Source organism: Pristiophorus japonicus, chromosome 13 (assembly GCF_044704955.1).
Source record: "Pristiophorus japonicus isolate sPriJap1 chromosome 13, sPriJap1.hap1, whole genome shotgun sequence".
NCBI classification, from domain to species: domain Eukaryota; kingdom Metazoa; phylum Chordata; class Chondrichthyes; family Pristiophoridae; genus Pristiophorus; species Pristiophorus japonicus.
In genome coordinates this window covers 128,208,799-128,229,058 of record NC_091989.1, presented here as the reverse complement: position 1 = coordinate 128,229,058, position 20,260 = coordinate 128,208,799, and the positions used below count along the sequence as shown (strand labels likewise).

Genomic DNA, 20,260 nt, shown 5'->3' with positions numbered 1-20,260 from the left:
AAGCAGCAGCACAGGGAGAACCACAGCAGCATGTTGCCAGAGGAAGAATGCACCACAGGGCTGGCAACAGGAGGCTTTACTCTCCCTGGGTATTCTGGCACCAGTTCTCCTACATCAAATTTACTGAGGAGCAGTGTGTGCGAAGGTCACGTTTCAGCAAGGACATGGTCACAGAGCTCTGCCATCTCCTTCAACCAGACCTCGAGCCTCAGACCAGGGTGAGGACAGCCAAGATCACCATCGCGCACAATTTCTATGCCAATGGATCTTTCCAGTGAGCAACAGGTGACATTTCCAACATCTTCCAGTTTGCCGTCCATTGCTCCATCCGCGAGGTCACAGAATGATGAGAGATTACATTTCCTTCCTCATGGGCAGAGAGAAGCAGCATGGGCACGCAAGTGGCCTTGCCAGGATAGCGGACTTCCCCATGGTGCAGGGTGCCATTGACTGCACCCACATTGCTTTGAGGGCACCGCATCACAATCCTGAGGTTTTCCATAACCACAAAGGCTACCACTCACTGAATGTCCAGTTGGTGTGTGACCACACGCACAAAATACTCACCGTCAATGCCCGCTATCCTGGCAACAGCCATGGTGCCTTCATCCTGCGCCAGACCGGTGTGCCAGCTCTGTTCCAGCTCCCAAATGAAGCTCACGGCTGGCTGCTCGAAGACAAGGGCTATCCGTTATCTACCTGGCTCATGGCTCCCCTCTGCAACCCCACCACTCCTGCCCAGCACTCGTACAATGAGCTGCCACCAGGAACATTGAGCAGATCAGAATGCTAAAGCAATGGTTCCGCTGCCTTCACCGCTCGGGAGGAGCGCTCCATTACTCGCCTGAGTGGGTGTCCCTATTTGTCATCGTCTGCTGCATGCTGCACAACCTGGCCATCATGAAGGCATAGCCATTGCCACCAGGCATAGCTGCACCACCTCCGGTGGAGGAGCAGGAGCAGCAACAGCCGTGATGGAGGAGGCAGCGACTCCATCGCGATCCTGCAAGGGCAGCGACCGTCTCATCAGAGCTCGTTTACACTGATTTCCATCCCACTTCCCGCCCGGTTCCTGTGGGTGTCCCCATCACCAAAGCCCCAAGACTGAAATGAGAGATTACAGCAAACATAAAACATTCCAATCAACATTTATCAACCAACAATAAAATGTATTACTATGTATTTATTCATCACCCTTGTGCATTTCCTTATAGCCCCTCTTTCGTTGACGATTACATTTAAGAAGCATCCTTGTGCAATCCCTTATATCCCCTCTTAACACTGGCTTTACCTATTCCAGAGTTCCTCCGTAATGTGTCCCCTGTGACTGTAGCATGGCTGGTGGAAGGCTGCTGTGTGTCAGCGCCAGAGACTATATATGAACTTGCAGGATGCCCTCGACCAGCTCTGGGCCTGGAAGGCCTGTTGTCTGGGCTGGCTGGGTGACAGGCAGCGACAAGTGCAATGGCGGAGTGGCAGTGATGGGATCAGGAATGCTGTCATCCTGAGAGAGGACAGCACGTTCTTGCTCCACTGACCCACTGCCACTCCCCCGAGGCAGCACCTCAGCATTCCTATTAATCTGCTGTAAGACAGATTGCTGAGCTGCTGCGACACCGTGAGATCCTGGTTGACTGGTAGTGGACCCAGCAGCGATGGCAGCAGTCTGAGTGGCATCCAGCTGAGACAGCATGAGAGCAGTCTGAGATTGCATGTGAGCAACCATTGACTCCATTACAGCACCAAGACATTGCGTTGCTTCCGCCTGTGCCGCAATGGAAGCTGCCGCATCGCCCATGACACGCGTCATGAGGTCAGGATCTGCACGGTCTCTCTGGGAATCCAGCATCCTCTGCAGCGTGGAAATGATGGGCTCTATGGTGTGTGCCTGTACCATGCTGCAGGTGGACTCCTCCACGCTCCTTATCACTTCCGACAGGCTCTCGGGTGAATGCCTCCCCATCGATGTCCTTTTCTGAGTCCGGTGCAGCAGAACTCACGCGTGAACTCTCCCTCCGGGGAAATGGCTCCCGAGCTTCCCTTTTCCCTTGACCGTGCTGTAGCCCGCTAGGCCCCGGTGCATCACCCATTGCAGACCCCTCTACTAACCTAACCTCTAAGGACCACGTAGTGCCAGTATCTGAGCTGGTGCCTGTGGGTGAGAGAAACAGTGACGCAGTGCTTGGCTCCTCCTCATCCTCGCCCCCCCCCACTCTTCTCCCTTGTGACTGGGTTGGGCGGGGGGGGGGGGGTGCTCAGGCACAGGCTGCTCATCTGCTGCATGATTATCTGAAAGCATAAATGGCACAAGAGCCGCATTAAGGTGAGGGCAAGAATGGAGCAAGGATGGCAGACAGTATGAGGAGCTTGAAAGCTATGAGGCCTTCTGGTTTAATGGGGAAGTGGGATGAGAAGGGGATAAAATTACCATTTTTGCCCCCAGTGGGCTCGACGTCTCCGTCGGCCATGGCGCCCACCACCTGCTGACCAATGAGCTGCAGCACTCGCTCCTCCAAGTCAATCAGCTGGCATAGTTCAGCTTCCTCCCCCTCCAGTCCGCTGCTGCTCCATTCTGTGTGTGCCATCTTGGCCTGCAAAAGAAAGGAACCTTTTTGAGTAAGAGTCCAGTTATGTATGTGGAAGATATGCCTGCCATGATTAAATAGCTGTGAATGTAGGCAAGGTGTGAAATGAGGATGTGACTATGAGCATGTACAGATGGTTGGTGGTTGCCTGCTGGGTTAAGTGCTGGTTTTCAGAGTGTGCATTGACAGAGGCCCAGAGGCTGGTATGTAAGGGTTGTGCAAACATGTGCTCATCGTGAGCACCCGAATGAGGTCGTTGAATTTCTTCCGGCACTGTGTTGGGTTTCTGTCAACCATGATGCTGGCCGACACCTCTGCGACCACCTCTGCCCACGTGACCCTAAAAACCTCTGCGTTGGCCTTCTCCCAGATGGAGGGAACAGTGCATCCCTCCTCCCCACTGCCCCCACCAATGTCTCCAATGCCAGGTCATTGGACCGAGTGGCCTTTCTGAGAGGTATTGGAGCAGCCATCGCAGACCTTCCTTCCAGTTCTCAGTCAACTCCAGCAATGATGAAATCGACATCCCCGCTGGAAATCTCAGCGGGTCAGACAGCATCTGTGGAGAGAAAAGCAGAGTTAACGTTTCGGGTCGACAACCCTTCATCAGAACTGGCGAATGTTCGAAAAGAACACGTTCTTAAGAAGCACTGAAAGGGGAGGGGAAGAAAGCACAAAAGGGAAGGTCTGAGATAGGGTGGAAGGTAGGAGAGGTTAGAGAGACAAAAGGGATGATGGGCCGAATTGAAATGGTAATGGCCAGAGTTAGAAGAAGGTTAATCTAGATAGGGTGTAAATGGCGGAATAGTGACCAGCTCTCATTGGAAACAAAGAGAAAAACAACCATAAGCTTGGGGTGGGGGCGCCATTAGCATCTCTAATATCGCCTCCCTTCATTTCTGAGGCGAAAGAGCCCAAATTCCCACAATTTTGCAGCCCATCTCGCTAGGCGCTATATGTTCAAACAGATAAAACTTAGTGGCCCAAATGCGGTGCTACTAAATTTCACCTCTAGGGGTTTTCTGTTGGAGCAAGGACCATGCTGAGATTGTAAGAATCGGGGGCTTTCCCTGCAGAAAAAATGTGTTTATAAAGACAAATACGATAGTGAATCTGTGAGGGATGGGAAGATGAGGCTTCCTATTTCCTCAGCCAGGCTTCCTACTTCTGATTGCCATCGAATAACATCTATAAATGTTGGATGAGGATATGGTCATTCTGAGCTGTGATGACCCCCATGGTCGAATACCTGCTTGTACGATGGAGGCTCATGAATGAACGATAAATAAAGGGCGAGATGTTGGAAGGATGTCAGCACCTGTGGATCTGTACTCTCTCAGAACAGTGGCTGTACAATACTGCATAACAATGCTTCAGAGATGTGAAAATACCTAGACCTGGAAATTGTGGTCAGAGTCTTGCCGCCTGTGTACGCCTCCGAACCGCACGAAAACAATGAACCTACGGTGTCTTTGGAACTTCGGATTGTTCCGGTCCTGGGCCTGCCTGCGTAAAGGGCCACAGATCCCTTGAATGCATGCGCTTCGCAAGCGTCCCTGGGATCACATGGGCCAGGCCAACCAATCAAAAAGGGGGGGAAATAGAAATCACCTAATAAATAAAATTTCACACCACTTAAATAAAAAATAAATGATCCACCGAACAAGTGTAAAAGATCGGGGAATTTTAAACATAAGTTACGTCAAGTGTAAATCGAGTTTCCACAATCTTTAACGCTGGTTTAAAAATAATTTCCCTCGAAACCAGTCCCACCCAAAAAATGGGCCATGCTCCCAGATCGAAATAATGAGGGTGGGGAGTTACCATCGGATTGCGGCCGTTCAAGGGGGCTCTTCAAATTGAACTTGTTTTCTTTGGCACACAGGCACTAGTAGGCATGTTTTAAAAGTTTTTATACATTTTTAAAAAAAAAATTTCTTAAGAAACTGACTAGTGTACACCAATGAAACTAGTAAATGGTTCACTATAATTTTTTTAGGTCATTTTCAGGAACGTAAAATTGGGTTACTCACATATGATGGACTCGACACTTATTTTTGTGATAAACCCAGTTTCAGCTTTAATAATAAAACTGCACCAGGTTACCACTCTTAAATACATAAATGAATATTTTTTAATGCAAAGAAAAGAAACGATTATATTCTATTATGCTGCTGATTATGCTCGATCATGGAAGATTTTACGTTTGTGATTATGCAACTTATTTTGGTGGAATCTTGAACTGTAATCTAAGAAGTGCAATTTGCTCCCAATTACCCGATTGCGCCCAAAGCGGATAATGTACCACCCAGTAATTTATGTGCATTGTCTGTGTCTGGCATTGGAATTGGAATTTGAATTTGTTGAGACAGACCCAGGTGCTGGAAGCACAAACGTGGTAATCTCTAATATTTGAGTAAGTTTTTTGGTGGGGCGGGGGAGGTGGGCAAGAACTTCAACAACAAAATCACTAATGCTGTGATCTGTCACTTTGACCAAAGGGAATCTTTACAGTGATCTTCACCAGGATTACTTGGTGAAGACTCAAGTTGAAAGATCAAATTACTTCAAGTAATTTCTTCTGATTGCCATCAGTATGGTTTTCTGCAGTATTAATGTTTAGGGATACACTATACTAAAATACATATTTTGTCATTTACTAATGTATCGGAGAACTTATTGTGACTCACAGATCACAGTCTTGTCATTTTCTGTCTCCTTTCATTCCCTGCTCATCACAGAACATTCTCTGGCAGAGATAATGTGAAGGTTTGTGAGGGTAATTCATTGTGACTCTGATTTCTCCCTTCCTGCTCCTTACATGGGCACCTTCCCCTGATGTCATGGCTGAGATTGGGAGCTCATCTTGTGCCGAACTTTGTGTACACTCAGTGCCTCGGGGTGTTGTAATACCACCACAATACCTAGCTGTGCTATTATTAAACTGAAGTTCTGGACCATGTCAACTCAGTATTGCTTGCTTAAAAATTCAAATTTTGTCCCAAAGACCACAGTAACATAGCATTTTGATGAACAACTTACTATTGCATAAAAAGGACTAGGAACTTGACTTTAAAGAGACTTCACTGAAGTTAGAGTGAATTTTCAAGCAGGTTCAGCTGTACAACAGCTCTGAAAATTCTGCTTCAGTCCTGCCATCACAGCCTCTAACAGGTTCCACTGCAGCAGATATGTAATTGTGTTGTTTTGATGTAGTTAGGTGAACATTTAAACACACTCTCAATAATGTACAGTATTTTTTAGCAACAGGCACAATTTGTGACATTGATGTTATCACATCACTGACTTGTCATTCCACACCTCTGTCTTAAATCTGATAAAATAGCATGCACTTTTTAAACTACAGTCCATAAAAGATGAACACAAGTGGGCTTGACCTTAAGTAGGTTTCAGATTGCAAAATATTTAGCACCTGGAAAAGATTTTATCCTAAAGGAAAATTCAACACTACAAACAACCAACGTGTCTTCCAATATCCAGCTCCCAGCACACATTCCTTTGCTCCATTTCACTTACAGAAGGGAAACCAGTTTGAAAGTGAATGATCTCTTACTGAGAGTCTCCAGTATTGACTGTAAGGAGATCCTAAGCAGTCTTTCGTTACCAGATTATGATGTCACATTGCTTGTTGCTAGCAGAAATCACATGGAAATCTAGGAGTTCACTTTGTTTAAATTGATTTTTTTTTCTTTTGCCAGACTGCTTGATAGTCAAACACACAGAAATCCCTTCTGATTAATCCTGAGTAGAAACCTATTTTATGGTTCTCCCTAATTTAGAAGGCCCTATTAAGTTGACATTTATTAGTTTCTCTGTGCATTATAGGCAGCAATAGCAAGCGGTGTGACATCATCATCTGGTATCAAGAGGCTGCTAACAGTCTCTACCAAGAAGCAAATGGCTGTTCTCAGTCAGCGGAAAATATTCACTTTGAAACTTGTTTTTGCTGTGTCGATGAAACGATAAGGAACAAATTGCTGCTGGGGACAAGATATTGAAGGAGAATTCTGTCTATTGAATACAAGTTATTTGGAGCCTAGAGTTTCCCTTTAAGCAGGATTTGATATTTTCAAAGAAGGTTTTAAATGGGCCCTACTGTATATGTCTTCTGCATGAGTAAGATAATCTCCAGACTTCATTGTGCATATGGGATAATGCTCTTTTTGCTCCACATATTCTTTAGGGTGAATACAACAACAAAAAGTTCAGAATGGTTCTGTAGTCAAAATAAATTATTAACCGTACTGCAGTATTACACCAAAGTGACAAACCTCAATATTCAGAACTCAGAGTGGCCTCTCCCACATCAGTCTCATAAAGCTTTCAGGCCCCGATACTTGTTGGTGTCTGTCATTTAAATAAGTTGATTGCTGTTTCATAGGATAAAGCTTTTTGGTGTACAAATGTTTTACAGACCTATCTCAGTAATACTTGTATGATTTGTTTTCTGTTCATAACAGTTATTAATGGCCAAAGATTTTTTTTAAAGGAGAACTGCAAATCTGAAATTAAATATAAAATGCCGGAAGTGGGTCAGAGAAAAAAAAGGTAGATTAATGTTTCAGATGGGTTGCATTCTGTCGAAGGTTCCCATCAGAAACCTTAATCTGTCTTTTTCCTTTTCAGATGTTGACCATTCTTTCTTTCTTGCATTTTTATCAGTGTGACTTCTGAGGTCAGTTAGAAGATTTCCGGCTAGCTCGAGAGCGTTTATGTCCATTGAAATGACTGGTTTTCTTTCTTATATAAAAAAATTTTTTTAAGCATAGCACAGAAATTTGTATGCATTACAGTGTGACACCTGAAAAGTGACAAACTTGTCTTAAAACACACATATACATACATATATATATATATATATATATATACTTGCATATACATATATATATATATATATATAGGTATATGCAGTATGGTGTATATTAATGGGGCTTATCAAGTGCCAATTTAGGCATATATGGGGAGGCAGTTTGATACTTTAATGTTTTTAAATCATAATGAAAGTTCCTCCTGCTTGAAGTATGTTTCAGTGCAAATTAGAGAGAAGACTTAATTTTTTGTTCTACAATGGAGGATTATCAAGATATGAAAATCAGCAGTTATAATTTATAAATAATAACAACTCGCATGAATTTTTTTGCCGAGAAAGGCCTATACACAGCACAGTAAAACCTTCACTGTTTCCTTACTATCCACAACGGGCTGTGTTGTCTGGTTTATTTGTGATTCATACTGCACACAAGACAAATGGTTTTGATTTTAGAATATTTTCCGCCTAGTAGATCCGGGTGTCTTGCTTGCTGAATGAACCAAAATTGGTAGAGGCTAAACTAATATTTTTTTATAACCTAAGCTTGACAGTACAGATGATAAAAGATATTTCACTTTTTTATGCATACCAAAAATATGAGAAATTGTGCTTTGCAGATATTTGCTCAGAGCAAGTGCAAATTTAGGTCATAAGATTGCCCAAGGTCAAGACAGCTGTGAGCAGGAAATACTATCCACCTAGTAACTGAGTGAAAAATGATCCAAATATTAGACTCATCTATACTGCATTAAGAAGCCATTGCTTTCCCACAATAGCTTTATGCTATTTCAATATGAAAACGGTGCAATTTTAGCTCAACTCAAGTTATGATTGACAATTACTGCTGCATAATTCACAGAAAAGTCTCCTCTCTGCCTTTCTATTTTCCCTCTTGGTGACATTCTTGGGAAAACAGTTGATAAATGTGTTCTATATCAACCTGTTTTTAAAACTCTTTAGGCATAATCTGGTATGTCCTGCTAAGCACATATTTATCATTAGAATTTTGACTTGAAAAGGTCATGGCGCCCATCATTTCCCCTCTGATATTGTCCTTACTAAATATGACACCAAACTGTAAATACTAAATCATACATTGTGTTGATCTGGTGTTCCAATGGGGCACATCACTAGTAATAACATTACATTACTCTGGATTGTGCAGTAGTTGCTGTTTCAGCCTTAATTAGATTTGATGTCAACATTTCTTCATCACCAGCATCATTTTGTTGTATGTGTGTGTCTGTGTGTCAATTGTTCCTCTTCAGATTTATTATTGCCCTCATCGTTATCATCTATCTGTCAGCTTTGGTGGTGCTCACATTGACAGTCATAAAGTTAATTACGAGCACTAATGAGTGCAGGGCTTGGGTGGGCAGTGCACTCTGGGTAATCTTTAGTGTTAAATAAGCGCCCCATTAGGCTGTCGCCCTGTGCTGTTTTATATTCTACCCTCTGTAGTTGTGAAGCCCCTTTCCCTTGCCTAGACTCCTCTATGCTTTCTATTTATCATTATCTGCCACTTTGTTAAATAATTCCCTACCCCCGACATAAATCATGCATAAAAATACTCCAGCGCAGAGAAAATTTCACTTCAGTGCTGCAGTGATGAGATAACCATTTTCATCTGTTGTTGAAGCATTGAGATTTATTGGCCTTTGATGTGCTACAAACCAGGCATCACTCTTTGCTAAACAGACTCTGGGTTGCATTCATTCTTATTGCATTTAACGATGCAAAATGGAGTGCTTTTCCCTTGTGGGCCTTGTCCCAGCCAAGGTGGGGCTGCTAGCGTCAATGTCATTACTTTATATTAGATAAAAAGGCCACATAAAAGGCATGCAGTGATTTCAATGATTTTTTATTTCTGTTTAGCAGCGTTGACAGAATGTCATACTGGAATGACTGCTAAAGCCATTTTTTCTGTCCTGCCTTGGCAGTCCTGTCCCTTGAGGGCAGTTGCATTGTACTATAATATTAATTCTGCTAACTTTCAGACTTCATTGCTGACAACAGGCCTTTTGGCATTCACAGCCTATTACATTAAACTTCCCATCAAACCGTGTCAGCTTCGGAGGCCAGTGAAGCTCAGAAAAGTCTTGATATTCCACCACTTGACACCAGTGGCAGGTGTTTTTTTAAATTGCTCTCAGGTTTGTTTTCTCAGTACCAGGAAACTGAGGTTAAATCCCTTCTGTGAATCAGGCATGATTACCGGGGGATGAATAGCACCTAACAGCACACACTGGTGTACAGATAGAAAGTGTCATCATGGCTCTGTGGGTACCCAGTCTGTGGATGGAGAATCATCTGTGGCATGCGAGAGATTGTTTTGTCACCCTGACAATAAACATTGTACATCAGAGCCCTGACGTCCAGGACAAATCCATGAAGACAGATAACTGAGTGTGTAAGTGGCTAGGGACCGTCCAGAGTGGTACCCAGTCACCTGTACTGACAGAAACGATTAGAGGCTCAGTTAAAAGCATGAAGATGCTGCAAAGATGGATATATGGAAGGTGGGGGGGTGGGGGGGAGGTGGGGAGGAAAGACTGGTGGAGCAGAGATTTCCATCGGTAATGACTGATCATGCCAGGTGACTCATCCCATCAATTGTTTCCTTTCCTGCATTTCCAGGGGGCACTGTGTGTCCTGCTGAACAGCTCTCTGCTGAGTTCAGAAAGTAAAGCCTGCTCTTTAGACAGCAGCTGTAATGGGATTGATGCTGTACACTAAATCCGCAGTCTCTCAGAGCCCATTGATTTGTTTTTGGGTAAATCTTTATGATTGGGTAAAGTGAGCAGCACTTAAGGTTTCACTAATGTTGTTATCCACTTTCATTCCTTGCCCTGTTGTACAAGAACCCATAAAAATCAGTCACTGTAATCCTTTTTTCCCCCTTAGCTGCATAGAAATATGCCTTTTATACAATGAATGCAATGAAAATATACCCTGCTCGGGGAAATTTCAACAACAGTTTTGTCTTTGTGTGTCCTCTTTAGAACGGTAACTAAAAGTGTATATCTACTAGAACAAATTACAAAATAATTAAAATCCACTCTACAATTCCCATTAATGAGCTCGGGCCACTATTTCATAGTTTCTTCTCTAGGGCCTCCATGCAGCAGAACCCAAACCCTGGCGTGTGCTGGAGGAGTGTCATTTATCTTATGATTTGAGACTTTAAAAACATAGACCTTGGCTGGAATATTCCCCATTGACTATGAATGGGAGGAAATTTCTGCCAATATGTTTTTCATGCTAATACTGGAAGAAAACTGTACCGAGTATTAAAAATATGGTTTAAAATTGCTCTAAACTAAAATAGCCCTTGGGTTCTTAAATTACTATATAAATCCATCTATATGCAAATCCATCAACAACTATAGATCCAGCTATGTGAGTAAACCAAGTGTTCATTTGTAGAAAAAACATATTTGTGCACAGATCTAATAAAACACTGCCTACCATAGCGCATTAAGCAATGTGTACCATCATGCATAAAGGATAAAGGTATGCCTAAAGGAGCATTGAATTCAGTAGTTCGCTTGTCTTTTCTTTATATTTATAACAGATTAAATGGCCTTTGAAGAGGCTAAGCTTTCTTTTGTAGTTTTAGCAGTAGCAGAGCTTCTGATTTGTTAGAAATCAGGAGATTCATGTTAAGCATTCCCATCTTGAGAAAGTGCCAAGAAAAGTAGATAAACACTTATATGTCTTTTCATTATGTTTATTTATAGTTTATTTGTTCAAATTCAAAAATGTCCAATTTGTGTGCTGACTGCTTTTTATATTGCTTATATATTTTTGGTACATATCCTCCAACGGTGTTATTTTATATGCATACATATAATATATATATATATAAATATATAGAAGCCTCAAGCAACATTAACCAGCCAAGATAAATACTGCAGCTGTGTGGGAGGTAGCCATGCATTTAAAAAAAACTGGTTAAAGAAATGTAAACTAATTTGAGCTGACTGTTGCTGCACGTTGCAAAACACAGTTGTAAATTATCATTACTTATTACCAAATTCTAAAGTAATAAAGCTGGAAAAAATTTTATGGTAGAGGTTAATTAATGCAGTGTTATATGGCCATATGTGCTGTTTATTGGCTGAGAAGAAAAAGAAAAAGCCACCAGCCTTTGGACAGTGTACTGCAACATCACAGTCTCTGCCAATCTCACATACATTTTATATGCAGGTGATATATTGACAGTCAACCCCTAGCAGGGCCTTATAGATATAAAAAAATATTTTTGAACCGACTTAAATATACTTAGAAAGTAGCTGTATCAAATGCTGCTTAGCATTGTGTCTGAAACTTGCAGATGAGGCATTATATACAGTTGAATATTTTGCCCCATTTATCTCTCACTGGCCTTCTTAACCACCTGTGATGCATCTATCTTAGCGGTTTGTTTGACTGCTGAATAATTTAGTAAAGACTTCCTTTCACTGTAGTCACACTGAACTAGGCACTGAGAAACAGATTTGGGGTGAGAAGGAATCCTTGAATCTGGTTGAGTAGATATTTTACCCATGGCTAACTTGAAAGTCAGTTGTGGTCACTAGAGCTGGTGATTATTACTATTCTGATGTTTTAGTTTTATGCCGTTAGCCCTCTGAGAATGAACAAATTGTGCGCATACATGTAGCAGGCAATTTTGAACATTGATTTTTGAAGGTTCATTAGATAAATGCTGACATCACAGATTGATGTCTCTTTAAACTAGTGCTTGGTGCAGAACCATCAAGGGGAATCAAAAATATTGACTTAACATGTTTGTGCAGACCATCCACAGGAGAATTCCTCTGCATTAATGGGATCCATCAATTTAGGTGTTCTTTAATTATTCTAGTTATACACTTCTCAGTTGGAAAGAGACTCTGTCAGCTGAGCTATTTCTGTTCAAGGGACTCAGCTTCTTCTACAGAGAGGAAAAAAGCCGGATGCAGGCTCTTGCATCTATTTTTCATCATCACATTTTACCCTGCTGTTCAGTAATTAAAATTTTTTAGTATGGACTAATTTGCCTGTACAATTCAGGTGGAAATTGACAGGGGACTGATTAATGGGCAGGTTCTGAGGCCTATGAGCTATTTTGCTGCTTAGCAAAATGTTTGCCAGCAAAATAACATTGATGGTTTTGTTACTGTTTAACCCCTCACCCTGATGCCATCAATAGATTGAATACATCATTTGTTTCTGCAAGTGTTTCTTTAATTAAGATCTCCTAAAAATCTTTGTTATCGATTCATTCCATTAACTTATTGATTAACCGTGCTGGATCATGTACTTGCTCTTTAGTAGAAGGCAGCATTTTGAGCCTTCTGTCATTATACACAGACGTGAACATTGAACAAAGGTCTGCCTCCATGACTGTCAATGTGCCTTGATTTTCAATGAGTCGGCTGACTTCTTTGCTCTGTATTTTAGTACTCCAAGCCGGCAGAATGATTTTCAAAAGCAAAAGGCAGTGTGAATAAAATGATTTCTGAATGAATCACTTCCTTTTCCCACTCTCTATCATCATTTTTATTATGATTATCAGAAGTATAACAGTTTTATTACAGAATGATTGTTAAGGTATGCTCACAGACCACCAGAGCTATTAACAGCACAAAATCAGTGACTAGGTTGTTGGACACCAAATTAAATCCCAATGGTATTGTTTATTTAAATAGAAATTTAGTGAAGCCATGCCCATACTGTTAAAAAGTTGTGTTGGTTTAAATATAGAATACAGATACATGTGCTGGTTTGGTTAAAATCTCAAAGCCCTAAAGAGATGGAAAAATTCTGCTGCTGAGAACTTGATTGTGTTGATAACCTTGACTACATTTCTGCAAGAATCAATACAATTAAAGAGATATTGTACATTATGTAGCATGTTTCTCTAACTCTGAATTAATAGATATTGTGGCTATCATGATTGTTGTTTTGGCGGGAGCCACATTTGAGCTTTGTATTGTTTAAACTTTAAAAGTTAATAGTTTTAAAAGCTCAGCATTCAGTCCACCCCTCTGAACCATAGGATATTTCCCTACATTAATTGTGTTATATAAGCGCAAGTTACTGAAGAAGTTTAATTAGCAGTTTTAGTGGGATTCATTCATGCTAAGAATCATTTGAAATAGCGGAACTGAGCAATTTAACACATAAACATTAAATGCAGGAAAGAATGCTTTTTCTCTGGCTAATTCTACTTATTGAGAAATGTTCACATTTCTTTAATTCAAAATAAAAATTGAAAACTCTGAAATGAAAGGTAACTAATCTTTTCTATTTATTTCTCCATCTGTATTTTTTATTAAGTGAAGTTTAAATTTAGTGTTGATCAAAATGAAACTACTTAGTCAAATTAAATCCCCACAAATGGATAATAGAGAGCAAAAACCATTTCCTCATTACTTCAGGTCTCTGCATAGTTTGGGTTTACTGTCAGACATAACCACAAGGGAAGATAAATGTGTGCATAATAATGTTATTTTCCAACAGAGAAATCCCATTCATATAAAGAAAGCAAGAAAAAAAAGAACTTACATTTATATAGTGCCTTTCACGACCTTGTGACGTCCCAAAGCGCTTTACAATGAAGTACTTATCAAGTTTAGTAACTGTTGTAATGCACGAAATGATGGGACACTTTACTATTCCCTGCTTTTGCCATATATAAGGTTAAACATTGGCCAGAAGATTCTCCTGTTAATGTGCCTGGAAACTGGCATGGATGGAGAAATATGGAGATCATCTTGAACAATCACATGCCCTATGGGGTGGAGATAGCAAAAGCTCTGTCCACAATTTCATTCTTTCTTGGATATGGGAGAGATGCCAGAGGACTGGAGGATTGCAAGCGCTTCACCCCGATCAAAAAAAGGCTATTAAGAGCCTCACCTCTCTGGACCACTTCCGAGGACCACTTACCTCTGGGCTGATCAAAAAAGTAAGGAGTAACCTCAGAGATAATCAAACTTTAATTTCAGGAGGTTAGGCAGATTGCACAGGGTCCTGCAAGAAGAGTTGGGACCACAACTTATCTCTTCATTGGCCAAATCATACTCAATGACATCAGCCCACTTAAAATAAGGTATTCTGCTCAATCTTCATCCTCAACTTCAATTACTCAGGACAGGAAGTTAAGAAAACTGAATTATTAGTTTATCGTAAATACAGGGCACTCGGAAATCTAATGTATCCATAAGGATTTTTGCTTATCTACCTACTTACCAGATGTGCTTAGCTTACTGGCATCGCCTAGTTTTTTTTCAGACTGAGGTAGATAATAAGGAAACTGCATAAATGATGCAGAATTTGGAGCAAGAATATCATAGATAAGGAAATGAGGTATATACCCCTATAACTGCAGTCTGTTTTCAATTCTATAAAAACCAATGCGAGGAGAGGCAAAGCTCGAGTGTAATATCTCCAAGTTTGCAGATGACACTAAACTGGGTGGCGGTGTGAGCTGTGAGGGGGACGCTAAGAGGCTGCAGGATGACTTAGACAGGTTAGGTGAGTGGGCAAATGCATGGCACATGCAGTATAATGTGGATAAATGTGAGGTTATCCACTTTGGGGGCAAAAATGCGAAGACAGAATATTGTCTGAATGGTGGCAGATTAGGAAAAGGGGAGGTGCAACGAGACCTGTGTGTCATGGTTCATCAGTCATTGAAAGTTGGCATACAGGTGCAGCAGGCGGTAAAGAAGGCAAATGGTATGTTGGCCTTCATAGCTAGGGGATTGGAGTATAGGGAGGTCTTACTGCAGTTGTACAGGATGAGGCCTCACCTGGAATATTGTGTTCAATTTTGGTCTCCTAATCTGAGGAAGGACATTCTTGCTATTGAGGGAGTGCAGCGAAGGTTCACCAGACTGATTCCCGGGATGGCCGGACTGACATATGAGGAGAGACTGGATCAACTGCGCCTTTGTACTTAGGAGTTTAGAAGGATGAGATGGGATCTCATAGAAACATACAAGATTCTGACGGGACGGGACAGGTTAGATGCGGGTAGATTGTTCCCAATGTTGGGGAAGTCCAGAACCAGGGGACACAGTCTTAGGATAAGGGGTAGGCCATTTAGGAATTCCCTGCCGCAGAGAGTTGTTGACGCCAGTTCATTGGATATATTCAAGAGGGAGTTAGATATGGCCCTTATGGCTAAAGGGATCAAGGGGTATGGAGAGAAAGCAGGAAAGGGGTACTGAGGGAATGATCGGCCATGATCTTATCGAATGGTGGTGCAGGCTCGAAGGGCCGAATGGCCTACTCCTGCACCTATTTTCTATGTTTCTATGTCTAGTGTCTTTTACATGAAGTTATAGGACAAGATATTGGGCAGAAAAATTGCAGCCTCGCTGGGTCCGTACGAAGTGCGCATGAACTCGGTGAGGCCTCGCATGCGCTGAAAACTTGCTTTTCCGATCTGTCAAAATTTCTTCAGACAGATCGAACGCATCCCCACAGGAAGGACATCCGCGGGGCAGAGATTGGGCCATTGCCCAATTCATGGTCAGCGAATGTCCTTCAAACTCTTACGCCTGGTAAGAGCAGGTGCACAGCTTACTTTTACCAACGTAACACTTTTAAAACATATAAAAATTAAATATAATCATTCATTTTTATGTTAAAAACTCTGTCCATTAAGGTAAGTTTATTTTTAATCATTAAAACACTTTTTTAAAATTTCCCCAAAATATTTTTTTCTCTAAAACATTTAATTACATTTAATTTCAATTAGTTTTACATATGTGAGGCGTTTTTTATTTATTGTGCTGTGCTTCAGTGTTTTAGGGGGTTATTCTCATTGATAGTAATGGGAGCTTGTACAAATAGAGTTCCCATTATTATCATTGAGAATATTGCATAATGATTGGTGGTCCAGGCACACGTGATTCCAACATAGACGTCCGTACGTGAAAGACAGATCCCCGTATGCTGCACAGCGAATAAAGGCCTCAGACCGGAATCCTACGTTTCTCCGAGACCAACAGGTAGTTTTGTAGATTTTTTTCGGGTCGGAAGCATTCATACGATGGAAGCCTCCGACTGTAATTTTCCCCCCATTAAGCATGGCTTTGGGTATCAAGGCAACATTTCTGGATCTCTCATATGAAACTGTGAGATATTCTATATATTACAGATGAAGAGAATCTTATTGAAGTTTGAAAAGGCTGTAAAGTCCACAGAAATCATGGCCCTGAATTTGTGGTTGGACGCATACCTCCGGAGTATGCCTGCGACCTGCAAAACATCTACGAACTTATCTCCTGGCTCCAAAGCTATGGAGAGTCCAGGTCTTGGGCCTCCAGCCGTACGCCTGCATAAAGGCCCACAGATCCCAGGGACACAAGCAGTTCAGAAGCCAGGATCACGTAAGCCAGGTCCTCCAATGAGCAAGGAGGATTCCATTTCCGAATGGAATCCCCTATAAACCCGAATGAAATCCCCAAATAATTAAACAATTTAGACAACTCTCATAAATATAACTATTCTGATTTTCAAATTTAATTAAAAGTCCTTTCATTACAGCAACTACAACAAAAATTGAATTATTTGAAAAAATAATTTTAAACATTTTAATCTGGGCCAATATTTGCATAAACTAATTTTAAGTGTTTGTGCATCATTTTTTATTTTTACATTTGTAATTTAAGATTTATAATAACTCTTATGCTGGTGAAAGCAGGCCCTACGTTTTCTTTTACTAGCTCTGAGAGTCTGCACCAGTAAAAGTGATTTTCTTGTTGGTTCGGATGATCTGTCAATGCATACTTGACAGATCGCAAGTTCTGGCTTTTCGCGAACGCACTGAGCATACGCCGTCGAAGACACTATAAATTCTGGCTCTATATTTATCAGTCTGTCTTATAGTTATAGGGCCAACTTCGTCCACACTTAATCCTCCCATTTACCCTGAAAGTATTGCCCATCAGTGCTCTCCCACAAGGGCATCCAGCATTGATAGAGCAGCTTTGGTACAGTATAACATTGCCAAGACCAAGTAATTTTTTCAATCTAATGGTCCAGTGGATTATGTCTAACATCCATTGGTCTTATGGATAAAGTTGTCTAGATAAGAGGTATGAATGGAGAAGTATCTCATTTATGGTCTAACTGCTCAATATGCATATGTGTTGCTTTGCAAGACCTGAATAAATCCCATAACTTATTTGCTTTTCAAGGTTCAGATGCAAGTGTTTCAAGTCCACCTCTGATGTTTGAGTGCTGGAAACCATACTGACATTATGCCACTGATTTCCTCTGAGGAGCACCCCACTTTTTTCCAGTGGGATAGTATTTTCCTGCACTATTTTGTTTATTATTAAATTGCATTGTTACAGTCTGCTTCAATGAAGCCCTGCCTCTGTAGAATTAAAGAGGCTCAATTTTCCCCAGGAGTTGCTCCGTTTTTTTTGGAGTAGGCTGATTTTTCTGGCCTAACTTAAAAATCCCCAGTTTTCCCAATCAATTTGCACCAGCGTAACTCACTTAGTTACGTTTTTTTTTAAGGTTAGTTTTTTTTTCTCAAAAGGGGGCGTTACCAACCACCTATGCCAGTTCTGGCCATTTTGGCAACTTTGGCCAGCTAATAGTTACTCTATTTCTACTTAGGCCAGCGTATGTGACCACTTGAGAAAGCCCTTGCGGAGAGTTAAAGAAATCGTCGCAGGTAAGGAAATCGGTGTAAGTAAGTGCAGCAGATGCCCGGACAGCAGCAGCAGGAAAGGTGAGGGAGAGGGGGAGGGGAAGAGAGAGGTGGGGGGAGGGAGAGGGCGTGGGGGAAGGGGGAAGGAGGAGACCACTTGGCCTGGGCTAGGAGCGGGGTGTGGACCGGGAAGACACTCGGCCAGGGCTAGGGGCGGGAGAACTCACTGGCAGGCAGGAGAACTCAGAGATTGCACCGGGAGACCACTTGGCCAGGGCTAGGGGTGGGCAGGAGAACTGACAGAACTCGCGGCATGCAGGAGAACTCACAGGTTACCATGGCAGCCCGATCTTTTTGGTGCAGATCAAGGCTCCACCCCCCTCGGGTTAGGCCACGCCAAAATGAAGAGATCCTAAGGGGAAACTTACAATACTTTTTTTTGGCATACTTGGGCCACAAAAAATCGGGTGTAGCTCTTCGAGTACGCAAAAGAAATGCTTTAAGGAAAATTGAGCCCAAAGTGAGTGGTTTTACTCCAGAGCTCTTTGGAGTCCGAAAGAAGGAATTTACCCATTCGCTACCTCAGGTACCTCACTAAGCTCTTCAAGAAAGGGAAGGTTTAAATTAGAACCATAGTTGTGGAAATATCAGTAAGTGTACTCAATTACAGGATATGCAATGTCACTTTCAATATTGTTTTATGTTCTGCTTGGGGGAAATGACAGGTGATTTTCATGGTACATAGTGTAGGTTATGCTGCCAAATCTGATTGCTTCCTTTTGGACTATCTGTAACTTCAAGGATGTTCACATAAAGTAATCCCGTTTCGGTAAATAACCATACTTAGACAACTGGTTATACCAGCTCATGAAGCTATAGCAACAACTAACCCAATCTTGCCTCCAAGAAATGGCAGCCAAAACCGTACTAGAATATTACCTTTACAGGGCCTAATTGCACTTCCAGAGGAGTGGTTTAATGACATTAAGTGCTTGGCCTAATTTTGCTCAATGAAGGCCACTGTTTCAAGTATTGGAACTGATGTCATCATCTGTCTTTCCTGATGATTAATACTAGATTTACATTGTACTAGATACATCTTTACAAGGTAGCAGGTCTATCAGGATGCTTATCTCATGGATGATAGGCTACATAACAACACTTGTACATAAACATCTTGGAACTTGAGATAGTGACTCCTGTAAAGTTATTGTGCAGCAGAAACTGTGTCAGTTTGAATGTTTTAATGACTTATCACTTGATTGTATCATATGAAAGTTGGAAGGGCTCATATGTCATCAAGATCAAGGAAATATGTTGTTAATTCTAAAATGCTTTTGATAAACAATGCATGGCGGTGTGGTACATTGGCATGCCAGGTACAAAATTCCTAATCTCAGTGACTTTGTTATGTAGTCCTGAGTGGAGGTCAAACACCTACTCAAAGAGAAGGAGCAGGGAGAGTCAAACCAATACAACTCTGGTGCACCTTCACGAGTCTGTTTCAGAGCTGTATTGGTGGGTCCCTGGTCTGCCTGCCTTCTCTGCTGTGGGTAGTCTATGATGTAAGAAGAAGGGGAGAAAATAGTTTTACAAGAATCTTTTCCCTGCTCACAGGGTATTAACCTTTCCCCCCAAAAAAGAATTTAATAACAAAAATAGAACAAACGGTGTCTGTGTTTGCCTGCTATTGATACACGAACAGTTACATTTTGTTTATGGCATTCATTAATCAATAGGTTTTGACTTCATAAGTACACCAGTTGCAGAAACTTCTAGCTTTGTCTAAAATGTCAATGTGCTTACATTAAAAGGGCCAGAATAATGATATTTCCTGTTACTCACTAAATTCAAACTTGTTGACGAGGACATTTATATCAGCTTTGTGCAAATAGGGTTAGCGCAACACTTAAGACTGCAATCACTCACTTCTACTCTGAATCACCAATGTCATGCTGGTATATATGTGTTATATAAATAAATTAGAGGATACAAGACCCCTGGTATTACTTAAAGGTACATTGGGTATTTGCACTGGTGCAAGACTCTAGAGCCTCGGTTTTAACTCGGGGCGAGAATTGGGTGTGCGGAGCCAAAGCAGGCGGGAATCTGTCTGACTCCTCGGCGTGTTTAACTCCCGGGCCAGAACTGACACTTACCTGAATCCAGCGGGAATTTCAC

At 41.7% G+C, this 20,260-nt stretch overlaps 1 protein-coding gene across 4 annotated transcripts in view; it reads left to right on the top strand.

Moving 5' to 3' along the window:
* fto (FTO alpha-ketoglutarate dependent dioxygenase) overlaps positions 1 to 20,260 on the top strand; it is a 494,305-nt gene that overhangs the window by 346,185 nt on the left and 127,860 nt on the right. For 2 of the 4 annotated variants that reach the window (XM_070897991.1, XM_070897993.1), the window contains one exon: positions 18,046 to 18,103. The exons of the other annotated variants lie outside the window; for them this stretch is intronic. In XM_070897991.1, the coding sequence (XP_070754092.1) occupies positions 18,046 to 18,103 (58 nt within the window). The remainder of the gene's footprint in view (positions 1 to 18,045; positions 18,104 to 20,260) is intronic. 4 annotated transcript variants of the gene reach the window in all.